The sequence below is a fragment of the Leuciscus leuciscus genome, assembly GCF_965113295.1.
Source record: "Leuciscus leuciscus genome assembly, chromosome: 1".
Taxonomy (NCBI): Eukaryota; Metazoa; Chordata; class Actinopteri; order Cypriniformes; family Leuciscidae; genus Leuciscus; species Leuciscus leuciscus.
This window is the reverse complement of record NC_138725.1, coordinates 51,886,801-51,901,415: the sequence shown is the minus strand read 5'-3', so window position 1 is coordinate 51,901,415 and position 14,615 is coordinate 51,886,801. Positions and strand designations below refer to the sequence as shown.

Sequence of the window (14,615 nt, the reverse complement as noted above, 5' to 3'; positions counted from 1 at the left end):
TTTTTAGTCAACCATCAGGGGAAGAAACGAGAATGATGATTGGTTCCTCTATTATAGAGCGAGATCACTCCATCTTGCTTCTTTACCCCCCAGAGTGAGCTATCTTCCACATCTATCTAGAGAGGTATTTCAGCCCAAAGCTATAGATGCCTTCATTTCAACCCTCCAGTCAGCAGTATAAAATGCAGCAACTTTCATGCATGCTTGATTGTAATGAAAGAGAGGTGGTCATGGGTAATGAGTGAGAAACAGAGAGAAAGAGAGAGCATGTGAGAGATATAGAAATTATGTTCATTTTATTGAAAACAATCCCATGTCCCCACTTGACAGACACAGTGGTCATGAGCCTCTCCACCCTCCCAATTCAGCCTCAGCGAGACAAGTCTTTGGAGAGATGGAGATAGTAAGTGCTTGAAAGTAACAAAGATGATGGGAAAGGAGGAAGAAACACAAAGAGAAGGAGGACAAAGAACAGCCTTGGTGAGTAAAGCAGAGAGAGAAACACGTTCATCTCTTTTATTTTCTGTCTTGTCTCCACAGCCGTTTACTCCTCCTTCTCCTCTCCGTGTGTGATGACGTAGCAGATGTTCTTGTAGTCAACATTGCCAGCCACATCTGGGGGGAAGGCGGCAAACAGATTCTTCATCTAAAGGAGGAAGAACAAAGAATTGATTAAACATAATTTAAAGTGCTTTTAGAGACTCTAACTAATCTAGGAAAATAGATTAAAGTTGCGATGAAACTGAAGTAGCAACAGATCTGTTTTCTATATTGTCACGGATACATCCGAGCGAAACGGATTGTCAAAAAAGAAAAAAAATGTAGGATCGGATTTGGCAGATCTGAAGTCCTGCATATCTCATCAGAGAGAATGATGTTTTGATTAAAAATGATAATTTAATTAAGTTAAAAAATAACTTTAAAAAAAAAATGTACATGGGCGAATAATTTACAATAAGATAACCTGCATTTAGAAAATTAAACTTCTAAAGATGAGCCACATCTGATCTCACCTCCTCTGCAGAGAACCTGTCGCACTGAGTGGTCAGAAGCTCCGCGAGGCTGGAATGAAAGAGAAAGAGTAGTAGTCAGATATGGAGTCTTTCTTTTTTTTCTGCATGGGAATAAAATGTCAGTGAATATAGTCTCACAAGTCCTTCTTGATGCTGCCAGTGCCCTCTGGGTCCAGCACCTTGAAGGCGGACACAATGACGTCTTCGGGGTCAGCACCTTTCAGAGACACAGAGCGAATTACACTAACTGAATGATTGGAAAACCAAAGGGAAAATGGACAGAAAAAGGGACTTTTGCATACCCTTCAGCTTCTCTCCAAACATGGTGAGGAAAACGGTGAAGTTGATTGGGCCGCTGGCTTCCTTGATCATAGCCTCCAACTCCTCATTCTTCACGTTCAGCTGACCTATAGAGAGAGATGAGGACGGTCAGCACAGATTCGTGGATGTATTTACAAAGTACATGACTGACACAAATCATAAACACACCCAATGAGGCCAACACGTCCCTAAGGTCATCTTTGCTGATGATACCGTCCCTGTTCTGGTCAATGATTGTGAAAGCCTATGTGTGCAGGACAGAAAAAAGACAAGAACATTGTTACAGGAGTAGGTGGTGACGAAAAATGAGGCTGCTGACAGTTGCAAACCAATGACTAATGAGTCGTATCAGGAAATCTTCCCCTTGCAGGCTTTCTTTCTTGCCTGACAGTATTAAAAATGTCCTTCTGAATCACGTGAAACTCAAGAAGGGGCTTGAATACTTAAGAGCAGCTGCTGCTTCCACCCGGCCCCCACAGAGACCCTAACTGATCCTTCTTTCCATCTGGGAGACGTGTTAAGTCAATCCCAACTGTAATGTCAGACATTCCTGAAGAGGAACTTGAGAAGGCTGTATTACTTACTAATAAACTACTCGAACCATTTCATATCCTTACTTAGCTCAATCGCACACTAGCCTGACGCTAACTCCAGTCCTTTTAGCTTGTGCTCACATTCTCTTTTACTTAGTGTTCGAGATAATCATGCTAATTCAGATTAATCATGTTTGAGAACCATAACTAGAGACAACTATGTTAAATATCACATTTTCTCCAGGTTTTTATTTTGTGTGTGAATTATATGTAATTTCTGGGTCCACTTTCTGTTTTTTTCTTGCAACCACTTCAAGCGCCCTAAAACATGAACCTTATTAACAATAGGGTTTTTTTTACTCACACTTTCCTTTGAGTCCAAGATAGAGGGCTTTTATTTATTACTTTTATCCATTAATCGTATTCTCTTTTATCTTGTCTATTATTTCACATTCTTTTCTTTCTTTCTGTCTCTCTGGCATGCACTGTGATCTTCAGCTGCTGTCCCATTGGTATCAGAACAGTGTCTGACAGATGGGAGGGCAGTGGAGAGGAAGGCTCTGGCATTTATATATATATATATATATATATATATATATATATATATATATATATATATATATATATATATACATATACACAGTATATATAAATTAGCAGACGAGACAAATTGACTAGATTAAGACGATCTGTTGACTCTGTACAGTTGCTATACTATACAAGCCTTAATATAGATATGGTTCGACCTTTCTCTTAGTAGGGGTTACAAAAAATTAGCCTTTGATCATACACTGAAAAAAATTATTCATTGAATTTAATCAATTCTTTTATCGTAAGTGGTTGCATTCAATTGATTTTACCTACATTTAAACAAATGCATTAAGTTGAACTAAAAAGTTCAACTTAATGCATTTGTTTAAATGTAGGTAAAATCAATTGAATGCAACCACTTACGATAATTTTTTTTATTAAATTCAACGATACTTTTTTTTTCAGTGTATTAGCATTAAAAGGCCGGTTATAAAGCGACCTCTGTGACAAATCACAGTGGTCATTTATTGCATTGAACTGATGTATACTAACATTTACCCCCATCAAACTCATTCGACTTTGATAATCCACAATAAAGTGAAAGAATGCAACTTCTAAAACAACACATAATGTTCTCAAAATATGATGTTTGTTATGTATCTGACACGGTTGAATTAGTGTGCTTGTTGACAAGAAGATCTGAAAAAAGATGTACCTCCTTGTACTCCTGAATCTGGCTCTGCTCAAACATGGAGAAGACGTTGGAGGAACCCTCTCCTCCTCCTCCTGCCCTCCTCTTAGCCTTCTTGGGTGCCTACATATGCAAAATAAAATATATAATAATAAGAAAGTTTTTAATGTTTAACACAGCAGTACATGCAAATAGAATAGATGTAGTGCTAATTTTTGACGATAATCCATATCAACATAATTTGAAAATCAGAAAATTAGACACTCACATAGCAGTGCCACACAGAGCTTAGAGACACCAGACTCATTCATAAGACATTTTAACACATTTATTGATAATAAAACAGTATGAAAAGCTACATATTAATGAAACAGATTTATATGAGTGATATAGCCTACATCCCAAAAATGATCTTTGCTTAAGTTGCATAAGTTTGCAGTGATTATTGACACTGTATTCAGTATTTTTGTAGCTTCAAGGGCATCATAGTCAGCTACTGGAAACTGTTGGATTGGATGCTGTGTTGAATTTGATCCAAAGTACCTTTACATTAGTACATTAGTATTATGCTTTTTGAAACTATGCTGAAACTTACAACTTTCTATATACAAACATAATCTCTGTCCACTCAATAACTTTTTAATAAATTACAAAAAACTGCATGTTATGGGAAGTGAAAGCAAAACCACTTAGTTTTGCAGCTTAAGCATTAACTTCCTGGTTCCAGTAACGCAGGTTCAGAAAAAGTGCCCAATTTATCACATCCTGTTAAAGGTATTGTAAGTCCAGAGTTCAATTATCCAAGAATCAGACGCTGATTCAAAACGCGAGCTCTCCTCCACGTGACCCTGCTGAGAGTGAGGCTTTATGTCCTTGGTTCCTATGTGTCCACCTAGATGGTGTGGCCAGGTAACGGCTAAGGTACTGGTTACTCACCATGCTGGGACGGTGTGAAGTCTAAGAAGCTCAAGAAGTGAAGACTGAAGCCGTGTAGTGACCTGTTCCCGAGAGCCTTTTATACTGCCGAAGGCCCCTTGCTAATTATAGATCCAACCTTAAGTGTGGCTTGGGAAACAGCAGACAGAAAGAGGGAAACTATGAAAGGGGAGAGAGATGAGGTAGGGGGAAAGTGATGAAGGAACACAGGGTGGGATGCACTATCATCTTACAGTGCTTAGAAATAGCTATTAGAGTCTTGGAATGGGATGAATCTGATACTAGTGGCAGCAGTCTGCTTGTCTCGCGTAGACTAATAAGGACATGGAGACGTAAGGGACTGTTTGAGCTTCACACAATCACATAACTAAGTTTGAAATGAATGAGCTGTAACCATAGACACTGAGGAGGACACAACTCCCATTTAGTTTAGCGGCAGATCAATATTGGGAGATTGCAATAATAGATACTGATTGATTTAAATCCAGAGATTTTTTGAGCCAATGATAAACTTGTATACACGCCCCCATCTGATTTATAAGAGGCAGTTCTGGCATCAAATCATAACCCTTCCCGTCGCCTCTTTCCAAGTCAGCCCTAATTGAAAATAGGGTTTTAATGCCTTTCCTAGTATAGTGATGCCATAAGATTTGGGCCCATGTCCCCCTGCCTCACCCTGCCTCATGGCCATGCCTATATTCAGCACTCTCTCTCCTTGGCGCTCTTTGACCTCACTTGGCCACTCTACAGTCACTTTGAGGTGCACTTTGTGGTGGCAAATGGGAAGCTGCTCTGTGAAAGGGCACATAATTATCCTCTTTTCTTTTAGTCTGAGATGATCAGCACAATGCAGTCCAGTGAGGGGTTGGTATAGGGGACACATGAAGAGAGGCTTAAAACAGGTTCTTTTGGGAAGCCGGGGGCAATGGACAGCTGAGAGCGACCAAAATAGCACAACAAACTTGTCTGCTTCTTGTGCTCGCCTTTTCTTCTCTGTTTAATCCATCAGTCATTTCCTCGACCTCTTCTGGAAACTCCACAGTTTGTTGTACGTTCCTTTCCTCTTTTAGATTAATTTGATATCTTGTGAGTCTGTCCTTTACTTGTGTTCCCGTATCTAGATCTCGCCTAGATCTTTCATTGTTCTATTTCAGCAATCTTTTCTAATAGAATAGCGCAGCTGTAATTATTTATGCAGCATTTTTATGAGATGAATTTTAATTGTTTTAAAATCAAAAAGTCATGTAAGTAGTGCATTTGTATCCTTGATCAATTTTGATTTGACAAATTCATTACTATTGATTTCCAATGATTTCCAATATATACATTCGCATTAAATGATTACATATAATTATAACAAAATTATTCTAAATTACAAAATTGTTCATTAATAATGATCTTGAATAGGAAATGCATACACAAAGTATTACATTTTTCTGCATTTCCTGTAAATAACTGTATATGTATATTAGTATATTATTATGTATAAATACTAGTATGTGTATATTTATTGGAGTGTGTATATGCATCTATTGTATTCAGTAATGGGGTTTGAAGTTTAAGGTAACATTGATAACTAATAATTGAATAATTGATGCAGCTTAATGATTAGACAAGTTCTCATATTAGATATGTATAGCCAATGCTATATTAACACACCCCTCATATAACTATATATGGTGGAACAGCTTTCAAAGTGTGTGTGTGTGTGTGTGTGTGTGTGTGTGTGTGAGAGAGAGAGAGAGAGAGAGAGAGAGAGAGAAAGTGACGGGGAGGGAAGGAGGTTTCTGGGTCAGAGGATGTGTGGACCTTGATTTGAGATATTTTATGTCATTTCATTTTATTTTATGATTTAGGTCTTCAGGCTTGTTAAGTATGTTCGCTTTATGACTGATATGGTTGTACACATCTGTGATTTAGTATCTTCATAGGCTGGCCTGTAGGTCACTGTGTTACTCATCTTTGTTTTGTTTATAGCCTGTCAAAGTTTACATGTCTATACGTAGAGTAAGAGTTATGCGTAACGTGATCTGATACGTTTCTTCAAAGCTGTTTATCATGACAGAGATGACTGGAATCCGGATGAGGTTAAAAAGGCCACACCATCGCTATAGGGGTTAAACATACCTCAGGCCTGCAATGTAGAGAGGATCTTCATGTGGCATCCAACACTGAAGGTGTTGGTAATTTTGTTTCTGTTCTTAGAGCTCTTATGTATGCTACAGAATCTCCATAAATCTTCATAAGCTGATGTGATTTTATTAATCATTACACTAACCACAATATCTGCCTATACTGAATGTTTGTATTACATACTCACCATAGCAAAAGATGAATTTGCCCACGTTGACAATTACGTATATGAATATATATATATATATATATATATATATATATATATATATATGTGTGTGTGTGTGTGTATATAAATGTAGTTGAATGAAGTACAATAAAATTGATATTAACACTCAAACCGAACAACCACTGATTTAAAAAGTGTCCTTATTGCTGCTGTGATATATGCAGTGTTGAAATACACTCAGAATGTTAAAACAGATCTTTACAGAATTTATTATAATGTACATCAGAGGGTTAATACTAAAAACATTGCATCAAATTAATCTGTCAACAAATTCTCATTAAAATAAATATTAAAACAAAATGGATCTATATTAATTTAAGACAATGTGTTGTGGATGCAGTTCATATAGAAACTGGGAATATATAAAACGTTTATACAATAAAACACATCTAAAATGACTTCTATAATATATATATATATAATTTGGGGCATTATATAATAAAACATCAGTTTTCTCACACTAAATATACAGTAGGTAGTAGTCCTACTGAGGTGCAGTGCCCTCTATTAACCCTATAAAGAGCTGCACCTCAGAAAAGATGAATGCATACAAACTGTACAGTTTATTTTTATATTGACTGATATGACTGTCACACCTATAAAAACTATTACTATTAAATAATGTGTTGATTGTTCCAAATGTGTAAAATAAACTAAAAACTAAAAAAGGCACATCTACATCCCCAGAGAATTGAGGTGATGAGAAAGAGGAAGAGCAGACAGGGCGTGTATTTCAGTTTGTTTGTGAAACCTCCTGAACTGAGTGAACTGGTTTTGTAAGGCAGAACTTAACAGTCACTTATTCTTTAGAAAATCACACATGTTCATTTACATCCTTCTGTCAAATAAAAGATGAACATTGAGTACAAATCCAGACCTATTAACATACACAATACAACTACTTTCATTTAGGCTCCCTCAGTACATCATTTAGAAGATGTAACAAGAAATTAAATATTAATCATTGTTATAGATCTCTACAACTAGCATGTAATCTTAAATAAAGCAAATACTCAATCCCTTCACTAAACATGCATGACATCTGACCTCATTTGACAGTATTTGAATTGCAATATTGCAATATTAATTTTTGCAGTTATGTCCGCAGATAAATGCTGGGTGTAAATCTACTTGTGGTTTGGGTCTGTTTTATGACAGTTGAAGCAAGAAGGAACTAGGCTGAGATGGGGGCTGAGACGTATATACTGACCACAGAGAGGAAATGAGAAACCTTTTACCAGAAATGCCATCAAGATCAGAAGTCAGTGCTAATCTACATACCTTCAACATAAAATTAAACAGACAGCAGGATTCTTACATTTCATGAATCCTTAATACATTCATTAATCCATTGTTTTAGAACAGGATTTATTATTTTGATGACAACCTAAACGCATGCATCTGCACAAACCAACAGTGGTCACTCTAGCCAAGGTCAATGAGGTCCTCCTCAACGTATCCCACTTCCTCACGCTTCTTCTTCAGCCAGTTAGCTCTTAGTTGCTTAATCTCATTTCCATAGTACTCATGCAGTTTACTAAATTCTTCCAAAGGATCAAAGCCCACAACTGGCCACTCCCCGTAAGATGGTGCCGGACCATTTAAGGGGGTGACGTGGGCATTTCTCTTGGGCCAGAGCTTTGGAGATCTCTTACTGGTAGTTTTTAATTGAATAGGAGGGGCATGAAGACTGTAGCTGATGGGTCTGTTCGGCATAGATGGGGGTGGTACTGAACTAGCGCTGTAGCTTCGCCCATCTCTGGGCACTATGGTAGTCCCATGTACGAAATAGGGTTGTCCTGTATTCCAGGAAGCCATTATCTTATTGGGTGTAGAAGTCCCTGCTGAGGTCTGGATGGAATCACAGAGGCCTTTGTCTCTTCTAGCTTCTGTTTTATTGAGAGCATAAACAAATTTCATTTAGACAAGATGATTGCATTCAAGCTAATACAGCCACACAAAACACATACTGTATGCAAGCACATAAACACACCTTGGTAACGTCTCTCCAGGTCTCTGACAATCATAGAAAGGTAGATGTGGCTAGCACAGAACAGAGCGCCGATCCAGCTCTCCTGGCTGTTATGATCATCAGCGGCCAGTCTATAAGTGCGGAGGCCAGGTCCGGTGAACACCAAAGAGAAACAGAACTGACCGTCCGTCTCACATGCCTGCACCATGCAGCCCTCCAGAACGATCACACCCAACAGGTTACGATCGCCTGGACGCTCCTGATAAAACAACAGATTCCCCTTCAACACAAACCAGCGGCGCAGGTAAGTGGTGTTCCTCTCTCTCTGTGGAAAAGAAATGTGGTAATAGTTCAGACACAGGTAGGACAAGGAAGTAATTTCAGTTACGAATTGTTTAAAGAGAAAAAAAATGATTCTAGAGTGGAGATGTGAAACATTTCTGTAATGCACAGAAGACAGATAGACTTCTTAGTGTCAATAATTAAGAAATAGGCCAATGGCATGCTTTTAATAAGTGTCTATCAAATGATAGCCTAAGTGTAACAGCCTTGTTTCTCCAGTAGTGCCATTTACAGATAGTGAGGTGGTTTATTTTTAGTCTGTTCAGAAATATTGGCATCAATATATTATATATGAATATAATATTATACACAGAAATTATATCTCTGGCGTGTGCACGACCTGTGATTGACAGTCAGATCTCACACAGCCCTGCACCGATTGGACCAGAAGAACTGGGAGCGGTGGATTTTTGCTAAACAAATAACAGGCTCTAGGTGGAGGTAGAAGCCAGTTTTTTTTTATGTTGTTCTGTCGGAGCATATAGTGTCGGTTTCAGTGAATATGATCAAAAAAATCTTGCTGACTGCTGCTTTATCAGATCCTATATTCCTGCTTGCCACCATCGTTTTTACTTTAACCATTTACTGTCACCCTTGGGGGCAATGTGTTTTACAGCAGTGGAGTACAAGCGCATACAAAAACACCACAGTACATTAAACATGAATAAATATTTCAAATGTACAATAACCTAAACATGCACCTTTTTTCTGTTTGAATTGAGCGGGGAAATGGCACATAGAACAAATGGAAATTTAAATCTGTTTTTTTTCTTAAGGGACTCTATACAAGGATCCTGAAGGTAACGTCTGATTAGATGTGTCAGATATAATGTAGTTCGAAGGCAGTTTCACCTAGGCAGTTTCAATCCCAACACTTTGATCCAAGTAGTTACAGCACTCACCAGTGCATTTAGAGTCAGCTTTTTCAAAGTAGCATTCTAGGTTAATTTAATAATATCAAGGTAAACTGACAAATCCAGGTCCTTACCTTTTTGTAGAGGTAACCCTCCTTATCTACAGGCGAAGTGCAGGACAGGTAATGGGTTAGAATCTTCTCATGGATCTTCATTACAACGCCACCTGGCGTTCAGCCGTGTCCTAGCGTGAGCACAGGGAGCGAGCTTTACAGTCAGCAAAAGAAATTACAGCCCATGGACAAATCAAATTGGCTATCGTCATTATTTTAAACAGAAGAAGATTTAAAAATAATAATAATAATTAAAAAATATATATAGTGATTTGTTTTTTAGAAAAAGGAAACGTGCAAATCTAATCATGAGTAAGCATTAAATCATACGTGAACAACCTGTCTATCCGGTTCACGCGGAGTCAAAGCACTGCCACGTAAATATTATGTATCCATCTTAAAGCATCTATATTCGCTTTGTAAAAGGATAAACAAGGAAACAAACGGTGAAAAGGAATTGTGAACTGAACTGTGACAGACCGCCTCAATATTTGTCAGGTGCACCAACTTACTTGTGTCAATGCCTTTCCGTTGATTTATCGAGGGTATCCATACGACCTTAGTGGAAAAATATAACTTAAGGCCAAGCGCCTCAATCCTGGCAAAGACCAATATTATTATTTAAGTTTCGTGTTACCAGCGCGCGCTCTCGCGCCAGTGTTCTAAGTGTTGAAATATAAATAACGCGACCCACTTCCTGGTAACAAAAGCCGATGTCCTATTCTCTTTAGACTTAATAGTGAAACTGCAGTGGCATGTGCGCTTTCACATCCCCAACCAATATTACTGATAGGGGAAGTAAATAATTATTAATAAATAATAAAAACAGATACACTGCGTATTATTGATTCATGTTTCTAATTTAGGCTCTCATTAAATATTTACTGGATAGATTATGTCAGAACTGTGCCTTTGCATTGAGGTGGCTTTTGCACACAGTCGCTGCTGTTCTGCATCCTACATGCACTTTCCTGTATTTAGTTTCATAGAGACGCATCATATTTTTCTCTTTCCAGAGAGTGAAATGTTTAAAGTCAAATGATCAGATTCTCGTTTGAAAATAACAGAACAATATTTGCTCGTCTGGAAACGTAAATCAGGTTGTTGTAAAAAAAAAAAAATCCAAGCATATCAAGTGATGGACGTGAGGTCACACAGAAGTGAATTAATCGCAATAGACGTCATTCAACCGGTTCTCCTGTAGGTGCCGATAGAGATTCGACCAGAATCACACGAATGACGTTGTTCCGGTTTTAGTAATTTTGCTTGAATGGCGCAGCGGGGAGAATAACATCCAGGTAACTTATTTTACCGTGTGTTTTACTCTTTATTAGTATTGGTTTATAGCTGACCAGTACGTTAAACGTGTGTCTAAGTCAAGTTAAAGTTAATTGTATATGACTTTTGAGCACGTTAGCTAACTGAAACACGCTCCGAACGGACGCTCGCAGCATTAGCTCAAGCATTGCTCTGCAGTGTTGAACATTTTAAACAATTAAATGTGATACTTGATTCAATTTTGTTTGCAATAATCGCACTTGATATACATGTTTGTGTAAGGTTTTGTAGATATTAAAGAATTAGGCCTAAACTTTATACACATCTCATTAGATATAGTTTATGTGTAGGAGCGCAATCAAGTGTCTTCTAATCCAGTCAACTGCAGTAAGTTTGGTTGTTTATGAAGTGTCTTTTATTACCTTTTAAATCTTAAACAATATGTACAGGTTTCATTAATTCAATCTGTTATGGAGTCCCAGCATCCTGTTAAGAATTTAAAATATTTACCGTGTATACTAGACGTGTAACAGTTACACACACACAACAAAAACCCAATGTTGTCTGATGTAGTGTCTTATGTCTCTTTCAGCATGTCGAAAAGGAAAGTGACCTTTGAGGATGGAGATGGGGAGATTACTTTGGAAGAAGTTGTTCCAAAGAAAAAGGTTGGCCTCATATAACTATTTATATTTAATTATACTATTTGTCCTGTTATTTCCATGCATGTTGTTATGCTGATTAAAGGGATTGTAAAGTATTGTGAATGCCCATGCTCTTTTCTGCTTTATACAATGTCTTTTTACAGATTGTTGATGTTGTAAGTGGCCCAGGATCCAGATTTAAGGAGAAACATTCATTGGACAGTGATGAGGAAGAGGAAGGAGGGGATGGAGAAAATATCAGCAAATATGACATCCTTGCCAATGATGACGTGGAAGGTCTGTGAATAATTTGTTCTCATGCAGATAATCAAATAAATTAAGCGCATTGCAGAATGGTTTCTCTCCTTCCTTTTAAATGTGCATAAGGCTCTGGGATGTGAACATGTATACATGAACAATTTTTATGTAATGAATGGAGCAAAAGGTTGACAAATGGCAGTATTTTGAAGCACAAGGTTGCTTGTATTTTAGTTATGATTAATAGTACTTAATAGTTGTCTTTAACATTCTTTGTGTTTACAGGTCAGGAAATGGCAACCATTGACTATGATGAGGGGGTACGCATCACCCCTTTTAACCTCGATGAAGAAATGCAGGAGGGTTACTTTGATTCAGAGGGAAACTATTTTGTCAACAAAGAGGAAGATATCAGGGACAACTGGCTGGACAATATTGACTGGGTACTTTTTATATTAAATAAATTCTGATAAATAATTGGGAATCAAAGCTTAAGCTCAACGTTCCATTGTTTTTCTCACACAGGTTAAGATAAAAGAGCAACCTGTGAAAAAGAAGAAAGGCCTTGCAGCAAAGCGTAAGAGAAGGGTTGGTGATGAAGATGAAGCAGAGGAGGAGATAAAACGAGAGGAGCAACATAAAGACAGTGAGGAAGAAGAGGTAGAGGAGGAGAAAGTGCCAGCAGAAGACCCTCTGGCTACATACAGCCATTATCAACTCACAGAAGCCATCATTCAGCTGCTGCTTCCTGGAGAAACAGTGGCTGCTGCTCTGAGAAGACTCGGTGGTCTTGGAGGACAGAAGAAGAAAGGGAAACTGAGAGGAGGAGAGGAGGGAAAAAAAGAAACTTTGAACAGAGACGCTGATAAACTAGACAAACTGACAGCATTGGCAGATAGACTGGTGGGGATTGGAGATTTTGAAATTTATCAGCAGACGTATGAAAAACTGGCCTACAAGCTGAAGGGGTTGACTCAAGGAAAGGCAGCCAAAACGCTTGAGGATAAAAAAGACGAAGAAGAAGAGCTGGACATGTTCGCTGATGAGTTTGATGATAGGCATGGTGCAGAAAAAGACGAGGATAAAGACAACAGCTTAGGTCAGTGATTGGATACGAGTTTTGTTTTGTTTTGGTGTAATTAGATAAATCTTAAATTAACCTGTATTTGTAGTAGTTGTTGCAAATGTTTTGTCGCGGTCACAAATAATCTAGTTTAGTTCAGATGCAAACAAATGAACTTGATCCAATATCAGTGAAACTACATTTTAAACATGTTTGTAATTTTATCGTCACTCTTCATTTATGATTATTTGATTCATGGCTAATCCCTCAGTAATAGCAATGTTTCTCTCCAGTGAGTGATGAGGTCATGTGGGAGTACAAATGGGACAATGAGGAAAACTCTGAGCTCTATGGGCCCTTCAGCAGCCAACAGATGCAGGTAAGCAAACACACCCAAACTAGCACAATTTTAACAAATTTTCCTTTATTTCTAATCTATATTAAATTTGCTATTAAAATGTAAAAACTGTGGCAGATGCAATATTGCTCTGTTTTTTAGAGCGTCTGACATTGGGTTAACCAATGACGTGATCAGCGAGTAGTAGACAGGCAAAAAAAAAAAGTGTTGGCAAAACAAATTACATGACCATTGAGAATATTCAGTATTACCTACATTTGTTACAATGTCACAATGATTTTGATTTATATTAAATACAGACACTTTTTTTGTGAAAGTTTAGGTATTATGAACAAGAGTAGTGTATTATATATTGCTGTATCTTTTATTCCAGGACTGGGTGGATGAGGGCTACTTCAAGGATGGAGTATACTGCAGAAAGATTGACCAAGGAGGCGCCCCATTCTACAACTCAAAGAGAATAGACTTTGAACTTTACACATGATCTGGCCATGAGTCATGTTACTGATTTTATTTGATTTCTTCTGCCCTTCTGAGAGGGCTTCTCTGAAAAATAGTTTACTCTTCAGTAATTGTCTTTGTCTTATGTACACACATACACTAGTATGTGCACCTGTGTTTGATACATGATGTTTTAAAATAAAGACTTTTTTCTGGCTGGATCCAACCTAATGTTGTTTAATTTATATTATATTATATAGCTATCATGACTCATGCACTTTTGTAATAGCACGTTTATTGGATTTTCAATGTCCAATTTATTTTACAAGGCGCTGCTATTTTGCAACTCACGATATTCAATAAACAAACTGCGGTCCTCTAATGGCGCGTTTCCACTGAGCAGTACAGTACGGTACGGTACAGTACGGTACGGTTCGGGTCTGTTAACCATGATCTGGCTAGCGTTTCCACTGCCAACAGTACCCTTACTTGATGGGCGTGGTGTTTCGATCGACGTCATTTTCGCGCGAAGAAGAACATAGTAAACTACAATGGATGACATATACAGCAGATCTTGTTCTTGCTCCTCGACATGTTTGTCACAAGAAGACAAGCGCCGACATTAGGCTTTTCTCAATATTAAGTACGCAAAGTTTGTACTTGCCATGTGCGACTCCTACATGCAAATGGTACAGCGCGTTCTTATAAGGTCACTCAGCTCGCTCTGCTACTCCGGTTATCTGTTACTCTGTATGTACATTTTAAGCAACAATAAAACGAAATATGTTATAAAACACTACTCTGCCTCTTTTCGTTTTCATTTAAATAAATTAAACATTATAGGGACACAAATGTGATTCATGCACAACGCATATTGATTATTCACTGCACGTTATACGTTATTC

General features: G+C 37.8%; 3 protein-coding genes across 4 annotated transcripts; 1 reads left to right on the top strand and 2 right to left on the bottom strand.

Annotated features, from left to right (window-relative positions):
• On the bottom strand, positions 1-4,093 carry mylpfa (myosin light chain, phosphorylatable, fast skeletal muscle a). The gene is made up of 7 exons (XM_082139352.1): positions 4,026-4,093; positions 3,114-3,212; positions 1,503-1,578; positions 1,316-1,420; positions 1,152-1,230; positions 1,014-1,062; positions 1-646 (listed from the first exon to the last, which is right to left on the bottom strand). The coding sequence occupies exons 1-7, from the start codon at positions 4,026-4,028 to the stop codon at positions 545-547; spliced, it is 513 nt and encodes a 170-aa protein (XP_081995478.1). The 5' UTR covers positions 4,029-4,093; the 3' UTR covers positions 1-544.
• Positions 4,094-6,572: 2,479 nt separating this feature from the next.
• Positions 6,573-10,785, bottom strand: pheta2 (PH domain containing endocytic trafficking adaptor 2). Of its 2 annotated transcripts, none has more exons than XM_082139185.1 (4): positions 10,181-10,785; positions 9,690-9,799; positions 8,381-8,684; positions 6,573-8,276 (listed from the first exon to the last, which is right to left on the bottom strand). In XM_082139185.1, the coding sequence occupies exons 2-4, from the start codon at positions 9,768-9,770 to the stop codon at positions 7,813-7,815; spliced, it is 849 nt and encodes a 282-aa protein (XP_081995311.1). In that variant the 5' UTR covers positions 9,771-9,799; positions 10,181-10,785; the 3' UTR covers positions 6,573-7,812. The 2 variants fall into 2 exon arrangements, with proteins under 2 accessions (XP_081995311.1, XP_081995312.1); XM_082139186.1 differs by lacking the exon at positions 10,181-10,785 and adding an exon at positions 10,008-10,158.
• An 87-nt stretch (positions 10,786-10,872) lies between these two features.
• On the top strand, positions 10,873-13,931 carry cd2bp2 (CD2 (cytoplasmic tail) binding protein 2). Its single transcript, XM_082139020.1, has 7 exons — positions 10,873-10,966; positions 11,539-11,614; positions 11,755-11,887; positions 12,134-12,291; positions 12,374-12,947; positions 13,205-13,290; positions 13,643-13,931. Exons 2-7 carry the CDS (start codon positions 11,540-11,542, stop codon positions 13,751-13,753), a joined length of 1,137 nt encoding a protein of 378 aa, XP_081995146.1. The 5' UTR covers positions 10,873-10,966; position 11,539; the 3' UTR covers positions 13,754-13,931.
• Positions 13,932-14,615: the final 684 nt, after the last annotated feature.